A 19366-nucleotide genomic window follows, 5' to 3' on the forward strand; every position below is an offset into this window, starting at 1 on the left:
CATCTACTAATTTTTAAAAAACAGCCGGGCACGGTGGCTCACGCCTGTAATCCCAAACCTTTCGGAGGCCGAGGCGGGCAGATCACTTGAGGTCAGGAGTTCGAGACCAGCCTGGCCAGCATGGTGAAACCCCCCCCCGTCTCTACTAAATATACAAAGATTAGCCAGGAATGGTGGTGCACGCTACTTGGAAGGCTGAGACACGAGGATCGCTTGAGCCCAGGAGGTGGAGGTTGCAGTGAACCGAGATCGCGCCACTGCACTCCAGCCTGGGCAACTGAACAAACCCTGTCTCAAGAAAAAAAAAAAAAAAAAAAAAAAAAAAAAAAAAGGCCGGGAGCTGTGGCTCAAGCCTGTAATCTCAGCACTTTGGGAGGCCGAGGCGGGCGGATCACGAGGTCAGGAGATCGAGACCATCCTGGCTAACACGGTGAAACCCCGTCTCTACTGAAAAAATACAAAAAACTAGCCGGGCGAGGTGGCGGGCGCCTGTAGTCCCAGCTACCCGGGAGTCTGAGGCAGGAGAATGGCGTGAACCCGGGAGGCGGAGCTTGCAGTGAGCTGATATCTGGCCTCTGCACTCCAGCCTGGGCGACAGAGCGAGACTCCGTCTCAAAAAAAAAAAAAAAAACATTTAATTGTACACGTAAAACAGATAGATATTGTGGTATGTAAAGCTGTCTTTTTTTAAAACAAACAAACAAAAAAAAATAATGAAAAGTGCCAAAGTTAATCAGTGTTGAATTGTTTTTCATGAGCCTCACTGTGCTTAGGGTTTCGTATGAGAGAGAGGCCAAACCAAAGGATCTGTGTATTGTGTAGGTCAAAGGACAAAACACATGAAACTCTGAGCTTCTGGAGTCTTCCTTGGTATTTGGGAGAGCTGGTGTGATTCAGGTTAGAGTCAGACTACTGCCGATTATAGCCATGTTTGCGTAAATTTCAGCCTTCATTTTGGCTGTGGATAATTTCATCCTGTTGGATTCTGTTTACAGATAGGATTAGTTCAAATGTATAATTTTTTGTTGGTGGTTTACCTGTAAAATGACGGGGTTGAAAGTATTTTTTCAGCTTTTGACATTGTTTTTATTTTTATTATGTTTTTTAATCTCTGTGGATTCCAGACATTCTGTATTTCTAGAAAAGTGGAAATAACATCATTTTAGGAGTCATTCATTCATTCATCCATTCGCTCATTCAAAAAGCGTGTATTGAATTATTGAACATCTGTTACACTCCAGGCAGCCTCCTGGGCACTGGGTCAATGCATTATTAGCTAGAAATAGGAGACTTAATACCTGATTCTCCTTGATAGCTGTCTGTGTACCGTTGTGAAATCACCTACTCAGCTGAGCCAGAACTTTGTCCTGTGCAAACTGGAATATGACATAATAATCTGACAGTTTATTGTGGAGACCACGTCACCGAAGAAAATGTGAGAGCATTTTGTAAAATGTAGAATATTGTACATATATGAATAATTACTGTAGCCTGAGTCCAAGACTGCCTTAGTTTTAATCAGAAGACTGCACTACTTGTAACTTGGAGACTTCTTTTTTTTTTTTTTTTTTGAGACGGAGTCTCGCTCTGTCGCCCAGGCTGGAGTGCGGTGGCCGGATCTCAGCTCACTGCAAGCTCCGCCTCCCGGGTTTACGCCATTTTCCTGCCTCAGCCTCCCGAGTAGCTGGGACCATAGGCGCCCGCCACCTCGCCCGGCTAGTTTTTTGTATTTTTTAGTAGAGACAGGGTTTCACCGTGTTAGCCAGGATAGTCTCCATCTCCTGACCTCGTGATCTGCCTGTCTCGGCCTCCCAAAGTGCTGGGATTACAGGCTTGAGCCACCGCGCCCGGCCTTGGAGACTTCTTTTTCTGGCATTTTATGACTTCTTCAGTCCCTTGGTCCTGTGTTCCAGGTGACTTATAGTGAGAAAAATTGGTTGTTAATCTTTTTTTTTTTTTTTTTGATACGGAGTCGGACTGTCGCCCAGGTTGGAGAGCAGTGGCAGGATCCCGGCTCACTGCAACCTCCACCTCCCGGGTTCAAGAGATTCTCCTGCCTCAGCCTCCGGAGTAGCTGCGATTACAGGCGTGCGCCACCACACCCAGCTAATTTTGTATATTTAGTAGAGACAGGGTTCACCATATTAGCCAGGCTGATCTCGAACTCCCGAGTAGCTGCGATTAACAGGCGTGCGCCACTACACCCAGCTAATTTTTAGTATATTTAGTAGAGACGAGGGTTCACCATATTAGCCAGGCTGATCTCGAACTCCAGACCTCAGGTAATCCGCCCTCCTCCGTCATCCCAAAGTGCTGGGATTACCGGCGTGAGCCACGGCGCCCGGCCCCTAAATTAGCTGTTAATCTAAACGACTGAACCTTAACCTCATTTTTCAGTAGGCTAACTCCTTGGGCACAGAAAGTCAAGTAGTGCCTTTAAATTTTTTTGCCAATAACTGACGCACTAGCGCTGTGGCTTCACTCTGCCCTAAAATGGGATGGCGCATAGTGTTAGGCGCATGCTCCTTGATGCCCTGCGTCGCGGCGCTCCTAGGCTCGGGGACGCGCACGCAATTCGCCGTTGTTGGCTGACTTCCGGTGGTGCCAAAGCCGTTTCCGCGGAATCAGGCCGGCAGGTGAGGGTACAGGTTTGTGTGTGGTGTGGTGGGAAGAGGCAGGTGGGAACTGGGACACCTGGGCGAACGATGTCCAGGATGAGAGGGTCCGGTCTGAGGGTGGGCGCTGGGTGCGTGGCAGAAGTTGAGGGCGTGAAGGTCTCTAGTTGGGAATGGGGATTGGGGCCAGCCCTGGGCACCGAGGTGGAAGCGCGGTTAGGACCCCTTTTGAAAATGTTTTCCTAGGAGAGGGCCGTGCCGGGGCTGCCTCCACATTGGCATTCATTCACCCTGCTGGTCCGACTTGGGTTCCCAAAAAAGCAGACTCTGTCGAGCTACTGTTGTGTTTGAGGCGTCTGGAGCTGAAGTAACTTTCTTTCCTTCTTTTTCTTTCTTTCTTTTTCTTTTGTTTTCCTTTTTTTGATCTCAGTAATTATCCGTGAAATAAAAGAGCTGCCCTGGCTACTCCCATTCTATTTCTCATCCAGTCACTACCATCTCTCACAGGAATCTAACGAAATCTTCATGTTTTATTGAGCTTTAATTACTAAGGACATCAGTTGATTGAGGGGATGGAGAATCTCCCCTAACGTGTTGGAGAAACAGAAGGGAGGTTTAAAACTAACTGTAGGTCGGGTGCGGTGGCTCATGCCTGTAATTCTAGCACTTTGGGAGATTGAGGTGGGAGGATCGCTTGAGGCCAGGAGTTTGAGACCAGTCTGGGTAATAAATGGAGACCCTGTCTCTACAAAAAAAAAAAAATCGCTGAGGGTTGTGGCAAGTGCCTGTAGTCCTGGCTACTCGGGAGGCCGAGGCCAGAGGGTCATTGGAGCCCAGGAGTCTGAGGCTGCAGTGACTAGGATCTTGCCACTGCACTCCGGTCTGGGCAACAGAGCGAGACCTTGTCTCTGGAGAGAAAGAAAAGAAAGAAAGAGAAATCTAACCTTAGACTCTTAGAGTTACAAAGAACTTTTGTTTTTCAGTTCTCTAGTTCCAGCTTTCATCTAGTACTCTGATAAGTGGACATTCAGGCTTTGCTTGAACATTGCCAGTGATCTAACACAAGGCAGCTTATTCTATTGTTGGATCTATTTATGACAGTAAAGTTTTCCTGGGTAATAAGATGTCTTTTTTTTTTTTTTTTTTTTGAGACAGAGTCTTGCTCTGTTGCCCAGGGTGGAGTGCAGTGGCATGATCTTGGCTGACTGCAACCTCCACCTCCCGGGTTCAAGTGATTCTCCTGCTTCAGCCTGAGAAGCTGGGACTACAGGTGCCTACCACCACGCCTGGCTAATTTTTGTATTTTTTAGTAGAGACAGGGTTTCACCATATTGACCAGGCTGGTCTCGAACTCCTGACCTTGTGATCCGCCCGCCTTGGCCTCCCAAAGTGTTGGGATTACAGGTGTGAGCCACTGCGCCCAGCCACCATCAGTTTTTATATAATGCTTAACACTTGGCCCAAATGCTGCACAGAATAAGTTGTTTAACCTCTGTTTCATTTATTATTCAGGGAGCTTTCACTGAGTATCTGCAATATTCAGTGACATGTGGAGTATCAATACTCAGTGATACACTGAGTATCTACAATACCCAAATACTGAACTGGTGCAGTGGCTTGGATGGGACCATAATCCCAATGACTTGGGAGGCTGAGGTGGGAGCATTGCTTGAGCCCAGGAGGTCGAGGCTGCCGTGAACTATGTTCATGCCATTGCAATGCAGCCTGGGTGACAGAGCAATACCTTGTTCCAAACAAAACCCAGATACTGCTGGATGTTAGGGATATGAGTTGAAATAATCCTGTTTCTCAAAAAACTCATAGTTTTGGAGGAAGCAGATGAGAAACAGAAAGACGAGAAACCATTACAAAACTGATAAGTACTGTAAAAGAGGTTTGCAAACAGGTACTAAAAGAACATAGAGGATACCCTCTGGTTTAGGTCAGTAGTGCCCTTAAAATGTGATAACTAGAATTGAAGCAAAAAGCCAAGAAGTAACATAGCACAGAGGATAGTAGGACTCTCATCTTCCTTGTTTCAACACAAAATTTGTTAATATAGCCTAACCTTTTTTTTTTTTGAGATGAAGTTTTACTCTTGTCGCCCAGGCTGGAGTGCAATGGTGAGTGATTTTGGTTCATGGCAGCCTCCACGTCCAGATTCAAGTGATTGTCTTGCCTCAGCCTCTGGAGTAGTTGGGATCACAGGCGTGCACCACCGTGCCCGGCTAATTTTGTGTTTTTAGTAGAGACAAGGTTTCTCCATGTTGGTCAGGCTGGTCTCGAACTCCTGACCTCAGGTGATCTGCCCACCTTGGCCTCCCAAAGTGCTGGGATTACAGACGTGAGCCAGCGCCCGGCCAACATAGCCTAACCTTTTAAACAATCACGCTTTGCTTTTGATTTGTTTCTGTTAATGGAAATACCTGTTTATAAAAACAGCAATAGCAAACATGTATTGATCATTTACCATCTAATGAAGTGGATGTTACTATATTCCATTTTATAGCTGAAGAAACTGAGATTCAGGTTGAGTAACTTACACAAGGTCATAAAGCTGGAGAGAAGGTGACTTGGGAAACATCCAGACAGTCTGACTCCACAGTTTATTCTCAGCATCATGCTAGTCTACCACCCTGATGGTAATAATAACAATGTTTATTAATCACTTACCCTTTAATTCTTGTAACAATTCTATGAAGTAAGAGCAATTCTTTTTTACTGTTGAGGATACCGAAGACTTGCAAAGTTAAATCACTTGGCCAAGGTAACAGTAGTCCATCAGTAGTAATCAGTAGAGTTGAGATTTGAACTCAGTCACTTAACCACTGTCTCTCAGCTTCCACCTAAAGGGAAATTGTGCATTTGGTGTGAAGTATTGTGTTCGTGATTGAACATGAATAAATGAAAAGATAATTGAGTAAATGTTATTACGATTAATTAATACGAAAGCAATAAGAACTTGTTTTTATTCTTTCAGAATGGAACAAAAGTGGGACTTTTAAAATGTTGCCCTGTAAGAAGAGAAGAACTACAGTGACAGAGTCCCTACAGCATAAAGGCAATCAGGAGGAAAACAACATAGACCTAGAATCAGCTGTTAAACCAGAATCTGACCAGGTTAAGGACTTGAGGTCGGTGTCACTGTCCTGGGATCCAAGTCATGGCAGAGTAGCTGGCTTTGAAGTACAATCTGTGCAGGATGCAGGAAATCAGCTTGGTATGGAGGATACATCTCTGAGCTCTGGGATGCTCACCCAGGACACAAATGTACCAATTCTAGAAGGTGTTGATGTTGCCATCTCTCAGGGAATCACCCTACCTTCCTTGGAGTCTTTTCACCCCCTTAATATACACATTGGTAAAGGAAAACTCCAGGCTACTGGCTCAAAGAGAGGGAAAAAAATTACACTGAGGCCTGGGCCAGGTACCCAAGAAGACAGACGTGATCATCCTATGCTAAAGGAGCCTTTTTCAGAAGAGCCTAGTGAAGAAGTCAAGGAAGAAGGAGGTAAGGTATAAAAGATCTCTAGGTTACATTCTTGTCAATACCTCTTTGCCGTTGCTATTTCTGGGTGTCTTTACAGAGTAGTATTTCTGAAAGGGGATATTGATTTGGTATGGAATTAGAACTGTTGTGTTTCTAAGGGTCAGCAGTGAACTATTTTTTTTCTTGAGACAGAATCTTGCTCTGTCACCAGGCTAGAGTGCAATGGTGGGATCTCGACTCACTGCAGCCTCTACCTCCTGGGTTCAAGCGATTCTCTTGCCTCAGCCTCCCAAGTGTCTAGGATTACAGGCATCCGCCACCACTCCTGGCTAATTTTGTATTTTTAGTAGAGACGGGGTTTCACCACATTGGTCAGGCTGGTCTCGGAACTCCTGACCTCAGGTGATCCATTCACCTTGGCCTCCCAAAGTGCTGGGATTATAGGTGTGAGCCACTGTGCCTGGCCAGCAGTGAACTTTATGAATGAATATAGACTTTCTTTTCCCCTCCCATTCCCTATATCCACTTCTGTATCCCTTTCATTCCATTCTCTCATCCTTTATTTGGTGCGTCTGGAGATGTGTATGGTCTTTTGTGATTGGGCAGCAGCTTAAAGGGGGAGACTACTGCCTGGGACACTGGGAAAGGCTCTACTGAGATGAATGACCCTTCCAATTTGAAGGATGAATTGCGGTTTGACAGAAAGTGGTATGGGCACATAGGCTGAGAACAGTACACAGAGATACACTGGCAGAAGAGAATGGTGACATGGTTGCTTGGAAGAGGTGGTGGGAGATGACTTCTTTTTTTGTTTGTTTTTTTTTTTTGAGATGGAGTCTCTTCTTTGTCACCCAGGCTGGAGTGCAGTGGTGTCATCTTGGCTCACTGCAACCTCTGTCTCCCGTGTTCAAGTGATTCCCTTGCTTCAGCCTCGCGCGTAGCTGGGATTACAGGTGCCCGCCACCACGTCCAGCCAATTTTTGTATTTTTATTAGAGATGGGGTTTCCCCATGTTGGCCAGGCTGGTCTCAAACTCCTGACCTCAGGTGATCCACCTACCTTGGCCTCACAAAGTGCTGGGATTATAGGCGTGAGCCACCGCGCCCTACTAAGATGACTTTAGAGTAGTAGATTGTGCTAAGATTGTGAAGGGTTTTATTTTTCATACCAAGGCATTTGAGCTTTTCCTGTAGGTAGGCAGGTGATAGCCTTTTTCTTCTTTTTTTTGAGCTCTGTCTCGTCTCACTGCAACATCTGCCTCCCGGGTTCAAGCAATTTTTCTGCCTCAGCCTCCCAAGTAGCTGGGACTACAGGTGCATGCCGCCACGCTCAGCTATTTTTTTTTTTTTTTTTTGTATTTTAGTTGAGATAGGGTTTCACCATGCTGGCCACTCTGGTCTCGAACTCCTGACCTCGTGATCTGCCAACCTCAGCCTCTCAAAGTGCTAGGATTACAGGCGTGAGCCACCGCACCTGGCCTATTCATTCATTTTGACTGTTAAGATGTTTTCCTTTTTGCCGAATTTTAAGTCCACTTGAGTCTTGCTCTGTGGCCCAGGCTGGAGTGCAGTGGCGCGATCTCAGCCACTGCAAGCTCTGCCTCCCGGGTTCACGCCGTTCTCCTGCCTCAGCCTCCTGAGTAGCTGGAACTATAGGCACCCGCCACTACGCCCGGCTAATTTTTTGTATTTTTAGTAGAGATGGAGTTTCACCGCGTTAGCCAGGATGGTCTCGATCTCCTGACCTTGTGATCCGCCCACCTTGGCCTCCCAAAGTGCTGGGATTACAGGCGTGAGCCACTGTGTCTGTCCTTAAGTCCACTTGTTCTTATTTTGTCCTACTGGTACCTTTTCAGCATGTGGTGTTTTATTGTGTCTTGTGTGTGTTTATATTGAAGAATTTCATGTTTCTGACCCTGCTGTGTTTGAAAACTGATGAAGTGCCCAAGATGAGGGAGTTTGATGGTGTACTGTGTTGGTCATGCCCTCTCTGGTATGAGCTGCCTGAAGCACATTGTCAAAGATGAAAGCTCTTTTGGGGAAAAGTGCTCTCCTGTGAAATCATCCCTTGTCATAGCATATTACTGTATATCTACAACTGCATTCACAGTAGCTTGCATTGTTGTATTGCTTTTGGGACACCTGTATTTTATCTGGAAATGTAGATAGAAATAGTATTTTTTTTGTATGTATTACATATTGTTTCACTGCTAATCTTCTACACAATTTTTTTAGAATAAAAAAGGGTAAATAGCTTGTGCCATTTTGCTAATTACATAGATTTGACTTTTGATCACATAAATAAAAAATAAAACAAGGCAGGACATTGTCCTGCACATAGTTGATGTGGACAAATACTTTTTATTACTTTGAAATTCTTATTTTGATAGTTTTTCACTTAATGAGGCAAGTGCGTAAGCCTCAGTCTTTTTGAGTTCTCATTATTTACACATAAGGAAAGGAGAAATGAAGGTTTTTCTTTATTCTCCCCGTGCCTTTCCTTTTTTTCTCTTTTATTCTTTTTTTTTAAAAGTAAGAGCAGAGTATACTAGATCAGGACCAATTAAGGTGATACTGGAATTTAGGTGTTTTTACTGGAAAAAAGGCATTTCCTTTGTGATGGTTTAAAGAAAATAGTAAGGAGATAAGAATCAGTTCAACTACTTAATTCAGGAAGTCAGGAGAGATGTACATACAAAGCATAGGAGGGAATCAAGTTTTCTTGCTTTCTTTTTTTTTTTTTATTTTTGAGACAGAGTCTCATTCTGTCGCCCAGGCTGAAGTGCAGTGGCCCCATCTTGACTCACTGCAACCTCCGCCTCCTGGGTTCAAGCAGTTCTCCTGCCTCAGCCTCCTGATAGCTGGGATTACAGGCGTGTATCACCATGTTTGGCTATTTTTGTATTTTTAGTAGAAACGGGGTTTCACCATGTTGGTCAGGCTGGTTTCAAACTTCTTTTTTTTGAGACAGAGTCTTGCTCTGTCGCTCCAGGCTGGAGTGCAGTGGTGCGATCTCAACTCACTGCAAGCTCCGCCTCCCGGGTTCATGCCATTCTCCTGCCTCAGCCTCCCAGGTAGCTAGGACTATAGGCGCCCGCCACCACGCTCGGCTAATTTTTTGTATTTTTAGTAAAGACGGGGTTTCACCATGTTAGCCAGGATGGTCTCGATCTCCTGACCTCATGATCCGCCTGCCTCGGCCTCCCAAAGTGCTGGGATTACAGGCTTGAGCCACCGTACCCGGCCTCAAAGTTTTTCAAGAGCCATAAAGGATCTCCCTAGACCGGAACATGGGAGGACGTGGGGCTGAGGCTTCTGTAGTCACTGTGCCTTGCATTACGCTGGTGGTAGACTTTTAGTAGGTGCTCAATAAATCATTTTGAGTGACTGAGACCAACTTTGGGGTAAAGATTTTGCTTTTTTTCTTTTGAGACAGAGTGTTACGCTGTTGCCCAGGCTGGAGTGCAGTGGTGTGATCTCGGCTCATTCCAACCTCTGCCTCCCAGGTTCAAGCGATTCTCTTGCTTCATCCTCCCGAATAGCTGGGATTACAGGTAGCCACCACCACATACAGCTAATTTTTGTATTTTAGGTAGAGACAGGGTTTTACCATGTTTGCCAGGCTGGTCTTGAACTCCTGACCTGAGGTGATCTGTCCGCCTCGGCCTCCCAGAGTGCTGGGATTACAGTCATGAGCCACTGCACCCAGCCCAGAAATACTATTAGTAGTAGTATTATACAACTTCCTTGTATGATAAAAGACTCCACAAAAAGTATTCAACATGAATTATGATAGTTCTGTAGTTTTAGTAAGCCATTGCAGTAACCTATAAAACACATTTTGATGTCTAACTTTATCTGTCAGATTTTTTTTTTTGTCTGAAAATGACAAATCCTTTGTTCTGAGTTTTCATTTAAAACATATAATCTCTTTATCTGTGTGACATTTAAAAGAAGCAGAAGACATAGTTCTGACCTCAGGAAGTTTAGAATCGTAATTGGGAAGACAACCATAAGCACATACTTTTTGGAATTGGAGCTTGAAGGATTCACAGGATTTGATAGATTGTGCGGGAAGAAGTGGAAGTAGAATAGCATATTCTGCAAACATGTAGAAATGCTGTGTTTGTGTGGGAGAGTACTAAGGCTTCAGGTAGAAAGAGTAGATCCAGATTATAGAGAGCCTTGAAGCTTCCCCTTAAGACCTTAAGATTTAGAATAGGATGCTGGCAGTAAGGGTAGAGAAGAATGGGTATACCATGGATACATTACAAAGAAATAATTAACACTACTCAGAGACTGACATGTAAGATATCTGGAGTAGGGGATGGTGATGCATGCCTTCATGGGGAAAGTATTTAAGACTTTGAATTTGAATTCAGATTTGGGTATGAGGTATGCAGGTGAACCTCAAAATTGGGGCTCAGCCCAGGGGGCTCTTGGCTTTGTGCAAGGTTCATGAGCAAGCCAATAGCGAAAAAGGAAAGCAAGTTTATTAGAGCAGCAGAGTATAGGAAATGGCTGCTCCATAGACACAGCAATAGCAGCAGCCTTTGTGAATAGATAGCTATTCCATGACTATATACTAAATAAGGGCAGGTTATTCATCAATTTTCTAGAAAAGGGGCAGGGAGTTCCCAGAACCAAGAGATCCTACCGTTTTAAACCATTTAAGGTAACTTCTAGGGGTTGCCATGGCATTTGTAAACTGTCATGGCACTAGTGGGACTTTTCTTCTTTGTATGTATGTATGTATGTATGTTTTTATTTATTTTTTATTTTTTTTGAGACAGAGTCTCACTCTGTTGCCCAGGCTGGAGTGTAGTGGCACGATCTTGGCTCACCACAACCTCTGCCTCCTGGGTTCAAGCGATTCTCTTGCCCCAGCCTTTCGAGTACCTGGAACTACAGGCATGCACCACCATGCCCGGCTAATTTTTTTGTTGTTTTTTTTTTTTTTGAGACGGAGTCTCACTCTGTTGCCCAGGCTGGAGTGCAGTGGCGTGATCTCAGTTCACTGCAACCTCCGCCTCCTGGGTTCAAGTGATTCTCCTGCCTCAGCCTCCTGAGTAGCTGGGGTTATAGGTACCCGCCACCATGCCCGGCTAATTTTTGTATTCTTAATAGAGACAGGGATTCACCATGTTGGTCAGGCTGGTCTTGAACTCCTGACCTCGTGATCCGCTCTCCTCAGCCTCCCAAATTGCTGGGATTACAGGCTTGAGGCACTGCACCTGGCTTTTTTTGTATTTTTAATTGAGATGGGGTTTCGCCATATTGGCCAGGCTGGTCGTGAACTCCTGACCTCAGGTGATCTGCCCGCCTCAGCCTCCCAAAGTGCTGGGATTACAGGCATAAGCCACCACGCCCGGCCCGTTTTTATTTTTTAAAACCAATCCATTTAATTGTGTCTTTCAAGGTAAACAATATAGGGAGCCTGGATCCCAAGCCTGAGAATGCTAGAGCTATGGGTCCAAAACTTGTGGTATTCTCAGAGTTCAGAAGGGTTAGAACTCATGGTGTTATGAGGCAGAGAACATACGGAATTTGTGTATTCTATTTAGCAATTTTGTAATTACCAGAAACAGACCGAAAGAGTCTTTCAAGATGGGAAGAATTCAACTCCTGGTTTGTTTTTTTTTGAAACATAGTTTTGCTCTTGTTTCCCAGGCTGGAGTGCAGTGGCACAATCTCAATGGCCCCTCCTCAGTTCAAGCAATTCTTCTGCCTCAGCCTCCTGAGTAGCTGGGACTACAGCTCAGCTAATTTTGTATGCCACCACGCTCAGCTAATTTTTGTATGTTTAGTAGAGACGGGGTTTCACCATGTTGGCCAGGCTGGTCTCAAACTCGTGACCTCAAGTCATCCACCCACCTTGGCCTCTCAAAGTACTGGAATTATAAGCGTGAGCCACCATGCCTGGCCCAGGAGAGCTTTTTTTTTTTTTTTTTTGAGACGGAGTCTCGCTCTGCCGCCCAGGCTGGAGTGCAGTGGCCGGGTCTCAGCTCACTGCAAGCTCCGCCTCCTGGGTTTATGCCATTCTCCTGCCTCAGCCTCCCAAGCAGCTGGGACTACAGGCGCCCGCCATGTCGCCCGGCTAGTTTTTTGTATTTTTTAGTAGAGACGGGGTTTCACCATGTTAGCCAGGATGGTCTCGATCTCCTGACCTCGTGATCCGCCCGTCTCGGCCTCCCAAAGTGCTGGGATTACAGGCTTGAGCCACCGCGCCCGGCCACCAGGAGAGCTTTTTAACAAGCAGTTAAAGTGGAAAAGAACCCGCTAGTAGCACACTGATTTAGTTTATAAGATTTTAGTTTACAAATTAAAAAGGCTGTATGTTTTACATTTTCTCCTTTTTCTCTTTATATCACTTTTTTCCTTTATCTTTCTCTTTGTCGTCTTTTGTATCCTTTTTTGCTCTCTTCTTTTTCCTATCTTTCTTCTCTACATCCCAGTTCGCAATCTTGTTGGTGAGGTTGTGCAGGGTGATCACAGAATGGATCGACGAGGCCAAGTACACCACCACCATTTGGTTATTGGTCTTCGGTAAAAGGCCTTGACAAGGGCCGGGCGCGGTGGTTCATGCCTGTAATCCCAGCACTTTGGGAGGCCGAGGAGAGTGGATCACCTGAGGTCGGGAGTTCAAGACCAGCCTGACCAATGTGGAGAAACCCCGTCTCTACTGAAAATACAAAATTAGCCAGGCATGGTGGTGCATGCCTGTAATCCCAACTACTCGGGAGGCTGAGGCAGGAGAATCGTTTGAACCCAGGAGGCAGAGGTTGCGGTGAGCTGAGATTGCGCCATTGCACTCCAGCCTGGGCAAAAAGAGTGAAACTATGTCTCAAAAAAAAAAAAAAAAAAAAAAAAGGCCTTGACAAACTGGTAGGCTGATGACTGGCAGCAGCTTGAAGACCTCCTGAAGCTGATAGATGATTTGGTGGTTGGTGGGCAGTTTGCCTGTGGCAACTTTTTCCAGGTAGCTTCTGATACCCAGAAGTTTGGAGTTCAGTCCCTTCAAATCCAGGACCTGGTTTGTGATCCACTGGGAAAGAGTGCCCACTGTAGTGTCTTTGATGTCTTGTAGCAAGTGTTTAACTCCAATTTCCTTAGCTTCCTCTGCTCCAGTTTCACTGGTCACATGCTCAAATGTTTTCAAGGCTGAAGTTCCATCATCATAGACTTCTATTGAAATATATGCTTCTATAGGCAGCCCTAAGTCCTTTGGCTTCATGTCACTAGTGACCAATACTAAGTTATGGCAGTATCTTTTCATGATTTCATTGAAGGCAGTGTCATTCCCGTGTAGTTTAGGGCCTGTGTGGTACCACCCAACTGTTCTTTCTCTGGCATTCATCCTCTTAAACATTCTATATGTGTTTTCCAAATAATCGTGGGCTAAAAAACAATCATCTTTGTCATCTTCATTAAAAGGGACTGCAGAACTGCTGGATACATCAAGTACTTTCATTTGCCATGACCACAAAAGCACATGAAGAATGCATTTCTGTTTTCCAACCTTGCTGATTCTGTTGAAATGATCCACCACACTGAGCAGTATACCTGGGGGTGGACCACCACCTTCTGCCTCACCAGGTCCAGCCTCATGATATACTCTGGCCCCCAGGCCTGGCTCCCTGTGACCCACTGGAGTTTCTTTTAGCATGGAAATGCGTTATAATTAGTGTGTAATAAGCAGTGAGAACAACCAAAGGTCACTTTTGTTGCCATCTTGGTTGTAACCGGTTTTGGCTGCTTTCTTTGCTGCATCCTGTTTTGATCAGGGTTTTGTTCTTGTTTTGTTCAGCAGGGTCTCTGGCCAGTGCTTGGAAAACAAATCCTGCTTCTCTCCTACCTCACTCCCCACATTATATACTCCCCTTCAGTCTTAACAGGGTTGTAGAAGGGTAGAAGTCCATCTTCTGCAACTGCTTCCTGTTGTTTTTATGGGCATTGGCCCTGCCTAGCACTGGAGGAGTAAAAATCTCTTGATGCATTATCTAAGGGATCAGAACAAGGATGTGTTGGAAGCCATGTGCTAGCATCATCTTCACATGGAAATTGTTGCAATCTAGAAGACACAAACTTTACAAGGAGGCTGTAGGAGGCAGGGCCAAAGTCTGGTAGTTATAGAATAGCCACTAGAGGTCCTAAAAAGAGTAGAAACCAGGTGAGACTTGGGAGGGTGTTCTCTTTGTTGTTATTTTTTGGGTTTTTTTGAGACAGGATCTCGCTCTGTCACTAAAGCTGGAGTGCAGTGGTGTGATCGTGGCCCACTGCAGCTTCAACCTCCCAGGCTCAAGTGATCCTCCTGCCGTAGCCTCCTGAGTAGCTGGGAACACAGGTGTGTGCCAGCAACACCCAGCTGATTTTTAAATTTTTTTGTAGAGACAATCTCACTATGTTGCCCGGGCTGGTCTTGACTCCTGAGCTCAAGTCATCCTCCCACTTTAGCCTCCCACAGTACTGGTATTGCAAGCGTGAGCCACTGTGCCTGACCAGGAGGGTACTTTTTATGGTCAACCAGATATAGTTGGGGTCAGTTCCCTGGTTATATATATGTAACCAGGTGGCTTGCTCTTAGAACTTTTGAGTGTTAACCTCAACCTGTCCAGAGTTGTTAATATATGTGCAGTGGGTCTTATTGATAACAGTGCAGACTCCACCTTTTTCAGTCAATAAACAATCCAAGACTAGTCTGTTATCAGGGTTACATTTGCCAGAGAGTCCAGAGATTCCTGAATTTTTCTTAATGTCTAACTTGTGTTGGTGGCCAGAGATTCTAGGGCCTGAGTTATGTTTCTTAGTGTTGACTTCTGGTATGCAAAGCCCCCCACGTGGGGCCACCACCCCATTGCTGTCCCAATTCCTGTAAAAATTAATCCTATTGCTCTTTTACTTCTTGTTTTTCTAGGTTTTATGGGGTTATGAATGGATACCCCCTGAAGGGATAATGGTGGCCAAAATACATTCACTGGTGTTTCAAGTTTTTGATAAGCAAAATAGAAAGCTATTCCTAGAAGAATAAATGGTTCCCTACAGGGTTGGAAGTGGGTGTGGGGTAGGATTTCTTCCCCTAAAGGTGAACCCAGATGGGTCACAAATTGAATCCTTGCAAGGTATGCCGTTCGTTTTTTTATTGCCAAACTGGGTCTATAGAGATACCTTTTCCAGGTTCCAATGTGGGTGATTGGATAGCCCTCATTTTCCACCAGAGGGTGGTACCTCCATCTTCCCAAATTAAGCAGTCGTTTCTCCCTTGCATGTATTGGTCCTGGAGGAGGCACCATGTATAGTCTCCTTGTTTACCAGTGGGATCCCATTTGCCCTTCCATGGCCTTGGGAATTTGGCCACTAGGGTTAATTCAAAGCATCATAGGGAATTTCTGTCTCTGTGTCATTGTCACAACAATTTGTGCAAAAGATAGTATCATTAGTACACTGGAGCTGTAGATACCCAACGTCCTAGGTCCAGGTAATAGTGGGGGGTAGGAGGGTGGTTGGTGAGGAGTCAGGTGAATCTGTTAAGTGTGGGAGAGAGCCATTTTACAAGTAGGAGCCTAGGTACCAGAGGAACACCATGGCCAATTAGGAGGTTTGGGGAGATGGCTGTGAGGTTTGCAGGTTGCACCAGAAGGTGATGCTGTCTATCCTGAGGGTGCTGATGACAGATTCCGCAATCATGCATGCTATTTCCCGATGCTATAATTCTAGAAATGTTTACTATGGAGTTTTGTTCCCATTCCACAGTGAGTTAGATTGATTAGAAGCAGGGAGCAAGAAGAACAGGGACAACTGGGTATCACACTGGACTTTAGGGTGGTCCCTATACTCAATAAGGACAAGTAAGGTGTTTCTCAGGAGGAGGTGGTTACTACTTACCTGTCTTGTGAAATGGCAACTTTAAGTCTTCCAGAGGTTTGCAGGTATAGGTCATAGTGTCCTAGTCTTGTGCCTGTAGGGATTCACAAAAAACAGGTTTGTTTAATCCAGGACAGGTGTACCTAGCTGGTGATTCCCCGAAGTTTAACAGCAATGGGAGTACTTAACAATACCTAATGGGGAGTAGGGGCCCTTCCATATTGATTTTATTATAATTGATCTTCAAGGGATACTTCTTTCCAAGTTTTTTTTTTTTTTTTGAGATGGGGTCTTGCTCTGTTGCCCAGTCTGGAGTGCAGTGGCACTATCTCGGCTCACTGCAACCTCTGCCTCCCAGGTTCAAGCGATTCCCCTGCCTCAGCCTCCCAAGTAGCTGGGACTACAGGCGTGTGCCACTATGCCCAGCTAATTTTTTTGTATTTTACTAGAGATGGGGTTTCACCTTGTTGGCCAGGATGGTCTTAATCTCCTGACCTCGTGATCCACCCACTTCGGCCTCCCAGAGTGCTAGGATTACGGGTATGAGCCACCGGCCTGGCCCTTTCCAGGTTTTTAATAGGACTAAGTTTCCTGGTTAAATGGAGGAATCTTTTCCTTTGTGGGAAAGGGCAATACTTTATTTTCATATTCTTAGAGGGCCTTTTGAACCTGGCCTCCTAAGTTCCAGAGGAGAGAGGGGAAGGTATAGTGAGGCTTGTCCAACCCCTTGTTTCTTGTTATGGCCTGAATTAGTTTTTCAAGTTTCTTTCTTTTTTTTTTTTTTTTTTGAGACGGAGTCTTGCTCTGCCGCCCAGGCTGGAGTGCAGTGGCCGGCTCTCAGCTCACTGCAAGCTCCGCCTCCCGGGTTCACGCCATTCTCCTGTCTCAGCCTCCCGAGTAGCTGGGACTACAGGCGCCCGCCTCGTCGCCCGGCTAGTTTTTTGTATTTTTTAGTAGAGACGGGGTTTCACCATATTAGCCAGGATGGTCTCGATCTCCTGACCTCGTGATCCGCCCGTCTCGGCCTCCCAAAGTGCTGGGATTACAGGCTTGAGCCACCGCGCCCGGCTCTTTTTTTTTTTTTTTTGAGATGGAGTTTTGCTGTGTTGCCCAGGCTGCTGGAGTGCAGTGGCGCCATCTCCGCTCACTGCAAGCTCCACCTCCTGGGTTCTTGGGTTCATGCCATTCTCCTGCCTCAGCCTCCTGAGTAGCTGGGACTACAGGTACCCGCCACCATGCCCAGCTAATTTTTTTTTTTAGTAGAGACGGGGTTTCACCATGTTAGGATGGTCTCGATCTCCTGACCTCGTGATCCGCCCGCCTCGGCCTCCCAAAGTGCTGGGATTACAGGCGTGAGCCACCGCACCCGGCCCCCCCCTTTTTTTTTGAGACAGAGTCTCATTCTGTTGCCCAGACTGGTGTGCAGTGATGCAGTCTTGGCTCACTGCAACCTCCGCCTCCTGGGTTCAAGCAATTCTCCTGCCTTAGCCCCATCAAAACTAGCTGGAATTACAGGCATGTGCCACCATGCCCAGCTAATGTTTGTATTTTTAGTAGAGACAAGGTTTCACCATCTTGGCCAGGCTGGTCTTGAACTCCTAACCTCAAGTGATCCACCCACCTCGGCCTCCCAAAGTGCTGGGATTACAGGCGTAAGCCACTGTGCCTGTCCTATACTACATTTTTCTTAAATAACTAGTCATTCTACTACTCTAGAACAATAATTTACCATATAAGATCCTTTTTTTCCCTGCCGAGATTTGCAGGATTCTTTCTTATGTAGAATTATTCTCTTTTCTTTATAACCTTCCTTACCAAAAATACCTCTGAATGTCCATAACTTTCTTTACCTATCTCTCCCCTACTTACTGGTTCCTTTCTACCTGGTTTCGTAAATTATCTTTTCAAGTCCAACCTTTAGATAACTTTTGAATTAGACACAATTATTCTTTTTCTCAATAAAAACGCATCTTCTTTGGTAAGTTTTATATCAACCTAGGAAGCAAGAAATCCTGAACTATCAGATATTAGGATTTTATAGATGAGAACCATTCCACAGTTTTTAAAATTTTTTATTTTATTGTAAAATGTTTCCCTATATCATATTCCTTTCTTAATTGGAAATGACCCAGGCATCCAATAAGCATCCAAAATGATTTTAAGATTTTAAATTAAAAACAATAAAAAAAGACAAAAAAAGATTTTAAATTATACAAAAAGTTCACTTACAAGCATTTATCTCATTACATTTACCTAATTTATTATTATTTATAATTTTTTTTTTTTTTTTTTTGAGACAGAGTCTCACTGTGTCACCCAGGTTGGAGTGCAGTGGCATAATCTTAGTTTACTATAACCTCCACCTCCTGGATTCAAGAGCTTGGGCCTCAGCCTTCCAAGTAACTGGGATGCATGCACCACCACGCCTGGCTAATTTTTGTATTTTTAGTAGAGATGGGGTTTTGCCATATTGGCCAGGCTGGTCTCAAACTGCTGACCTCAAGTGATCCACTTGCCTTGGCCACCCAAAGTGCTGGGATTACAGGTGAGGGCCACTGTGCCTAGCTAGAACTATATTAGACAAAATTGGTCATTCAAAGTTATTTCCTGGTTAACCATTTTTAAATTCTGAACATTAGGTGAACCCCTAAGTAAGAATCTTAAACACATGGACATTTTGCCAGTAACTCAGAACATTCGGCTATTTTCATTGAGCCAACAATCTTGAATTAGTCTTATTTATACAATTTTGAAGACATTTCTATTTCCAGCAATTATTTAATTAATTGATTTTTTGAGACAGGGTTTCTGTTTCCCAGGCTGGAGTGCAGTGGCATGATCACAGCTCACTGCAGCTTCCACCTCTTGGGGTCAAGTGATTTTCCCATCTCAGCCTCCTGAGTAGCTGGGACTATAGGTGTGTGCCACCACACCTGGCTAACTTTTTTGTTTTTAGAGATGGAGTCTCACTGTGTTGCCCAGGCTGGTCCTGAACTCCTGAGCTCGAGCAGTCCTCCCACCTTAGCCTCCCAAAATGTTGGGAGGTGTGAGCGGCAGCACCCAGTCTTTATTAATAATTTGAAAACAAGTTTTATTTACCAAAGGACTCATGTGAAAAGCATTTGGACTTTATTAAAGACAGCTGGATTTAAATTATTTCTGACAATTTTGAAACCTGTTCACATGGCTAAACTTTGTTTTTTCTAATAGGTAATCCAAGGAAACTGTAGACTAGAATTTGGGTAAGGTAGTTTTCATAACAGTTTTATTTTAAAAACCTCTTTTATGCTTTTTTTTCCCCTTCAGCTTCAGAGGAGGAGGAGATGATTAAAAAGGGCAGGAAAGAAAAAGAGGGAAAGGAAGCAGAGTGGGGGATGAGGGTACCTTTCCCTTTGTTTCTC

General features: G+C 44.9%; 1 protein-coding gene and 1 pseudogene across 1 annotated transcript in view; one reads left to right on the top strand and one right to left on the bottom strand.

The window, feature by feature from the left end:
• The first annotated feature begins 2621 nt into the window (after positions 1-2621).
• GON4L (gon-4 like) overlaps positions 2622-19366 on the top strand; it is a 102793-nt gene continuing 86048 nt past the window's right edge. Inside the window, 3 exon segments of the mRNA XM_033196129.1 lie at positions 2622-2636; positions 5125-5257; positions 5596-6126. Coding sequence (XP_033052020.1) covers positions 5236-5257; positions 5596-6126 — 553 coding nt within the window. The 5' untranslated portion in view covers positions 2622-2636; positions 5125-5235.
• On the bottom strand, positions 12445-13712 carry LOC117076017 (annotated as a pseudogene).

Source organism: Trachypithecus francoisi, unplaced genomic scaffold, assembly GCF_009764315.1.
Source record: "Trachypithecus francoisi isolate TF-2019V2 unplaced genomic scaffold, Tfra_2.0 Lachesis_group5, whole genome shotgun sequence".
Lineage (NCBI taxonomy): Eukaryota > Metazoa > Chordata > Mammalia > Primates > Cercopithecidae > Trachypithecus > Trachypithecus francoisi.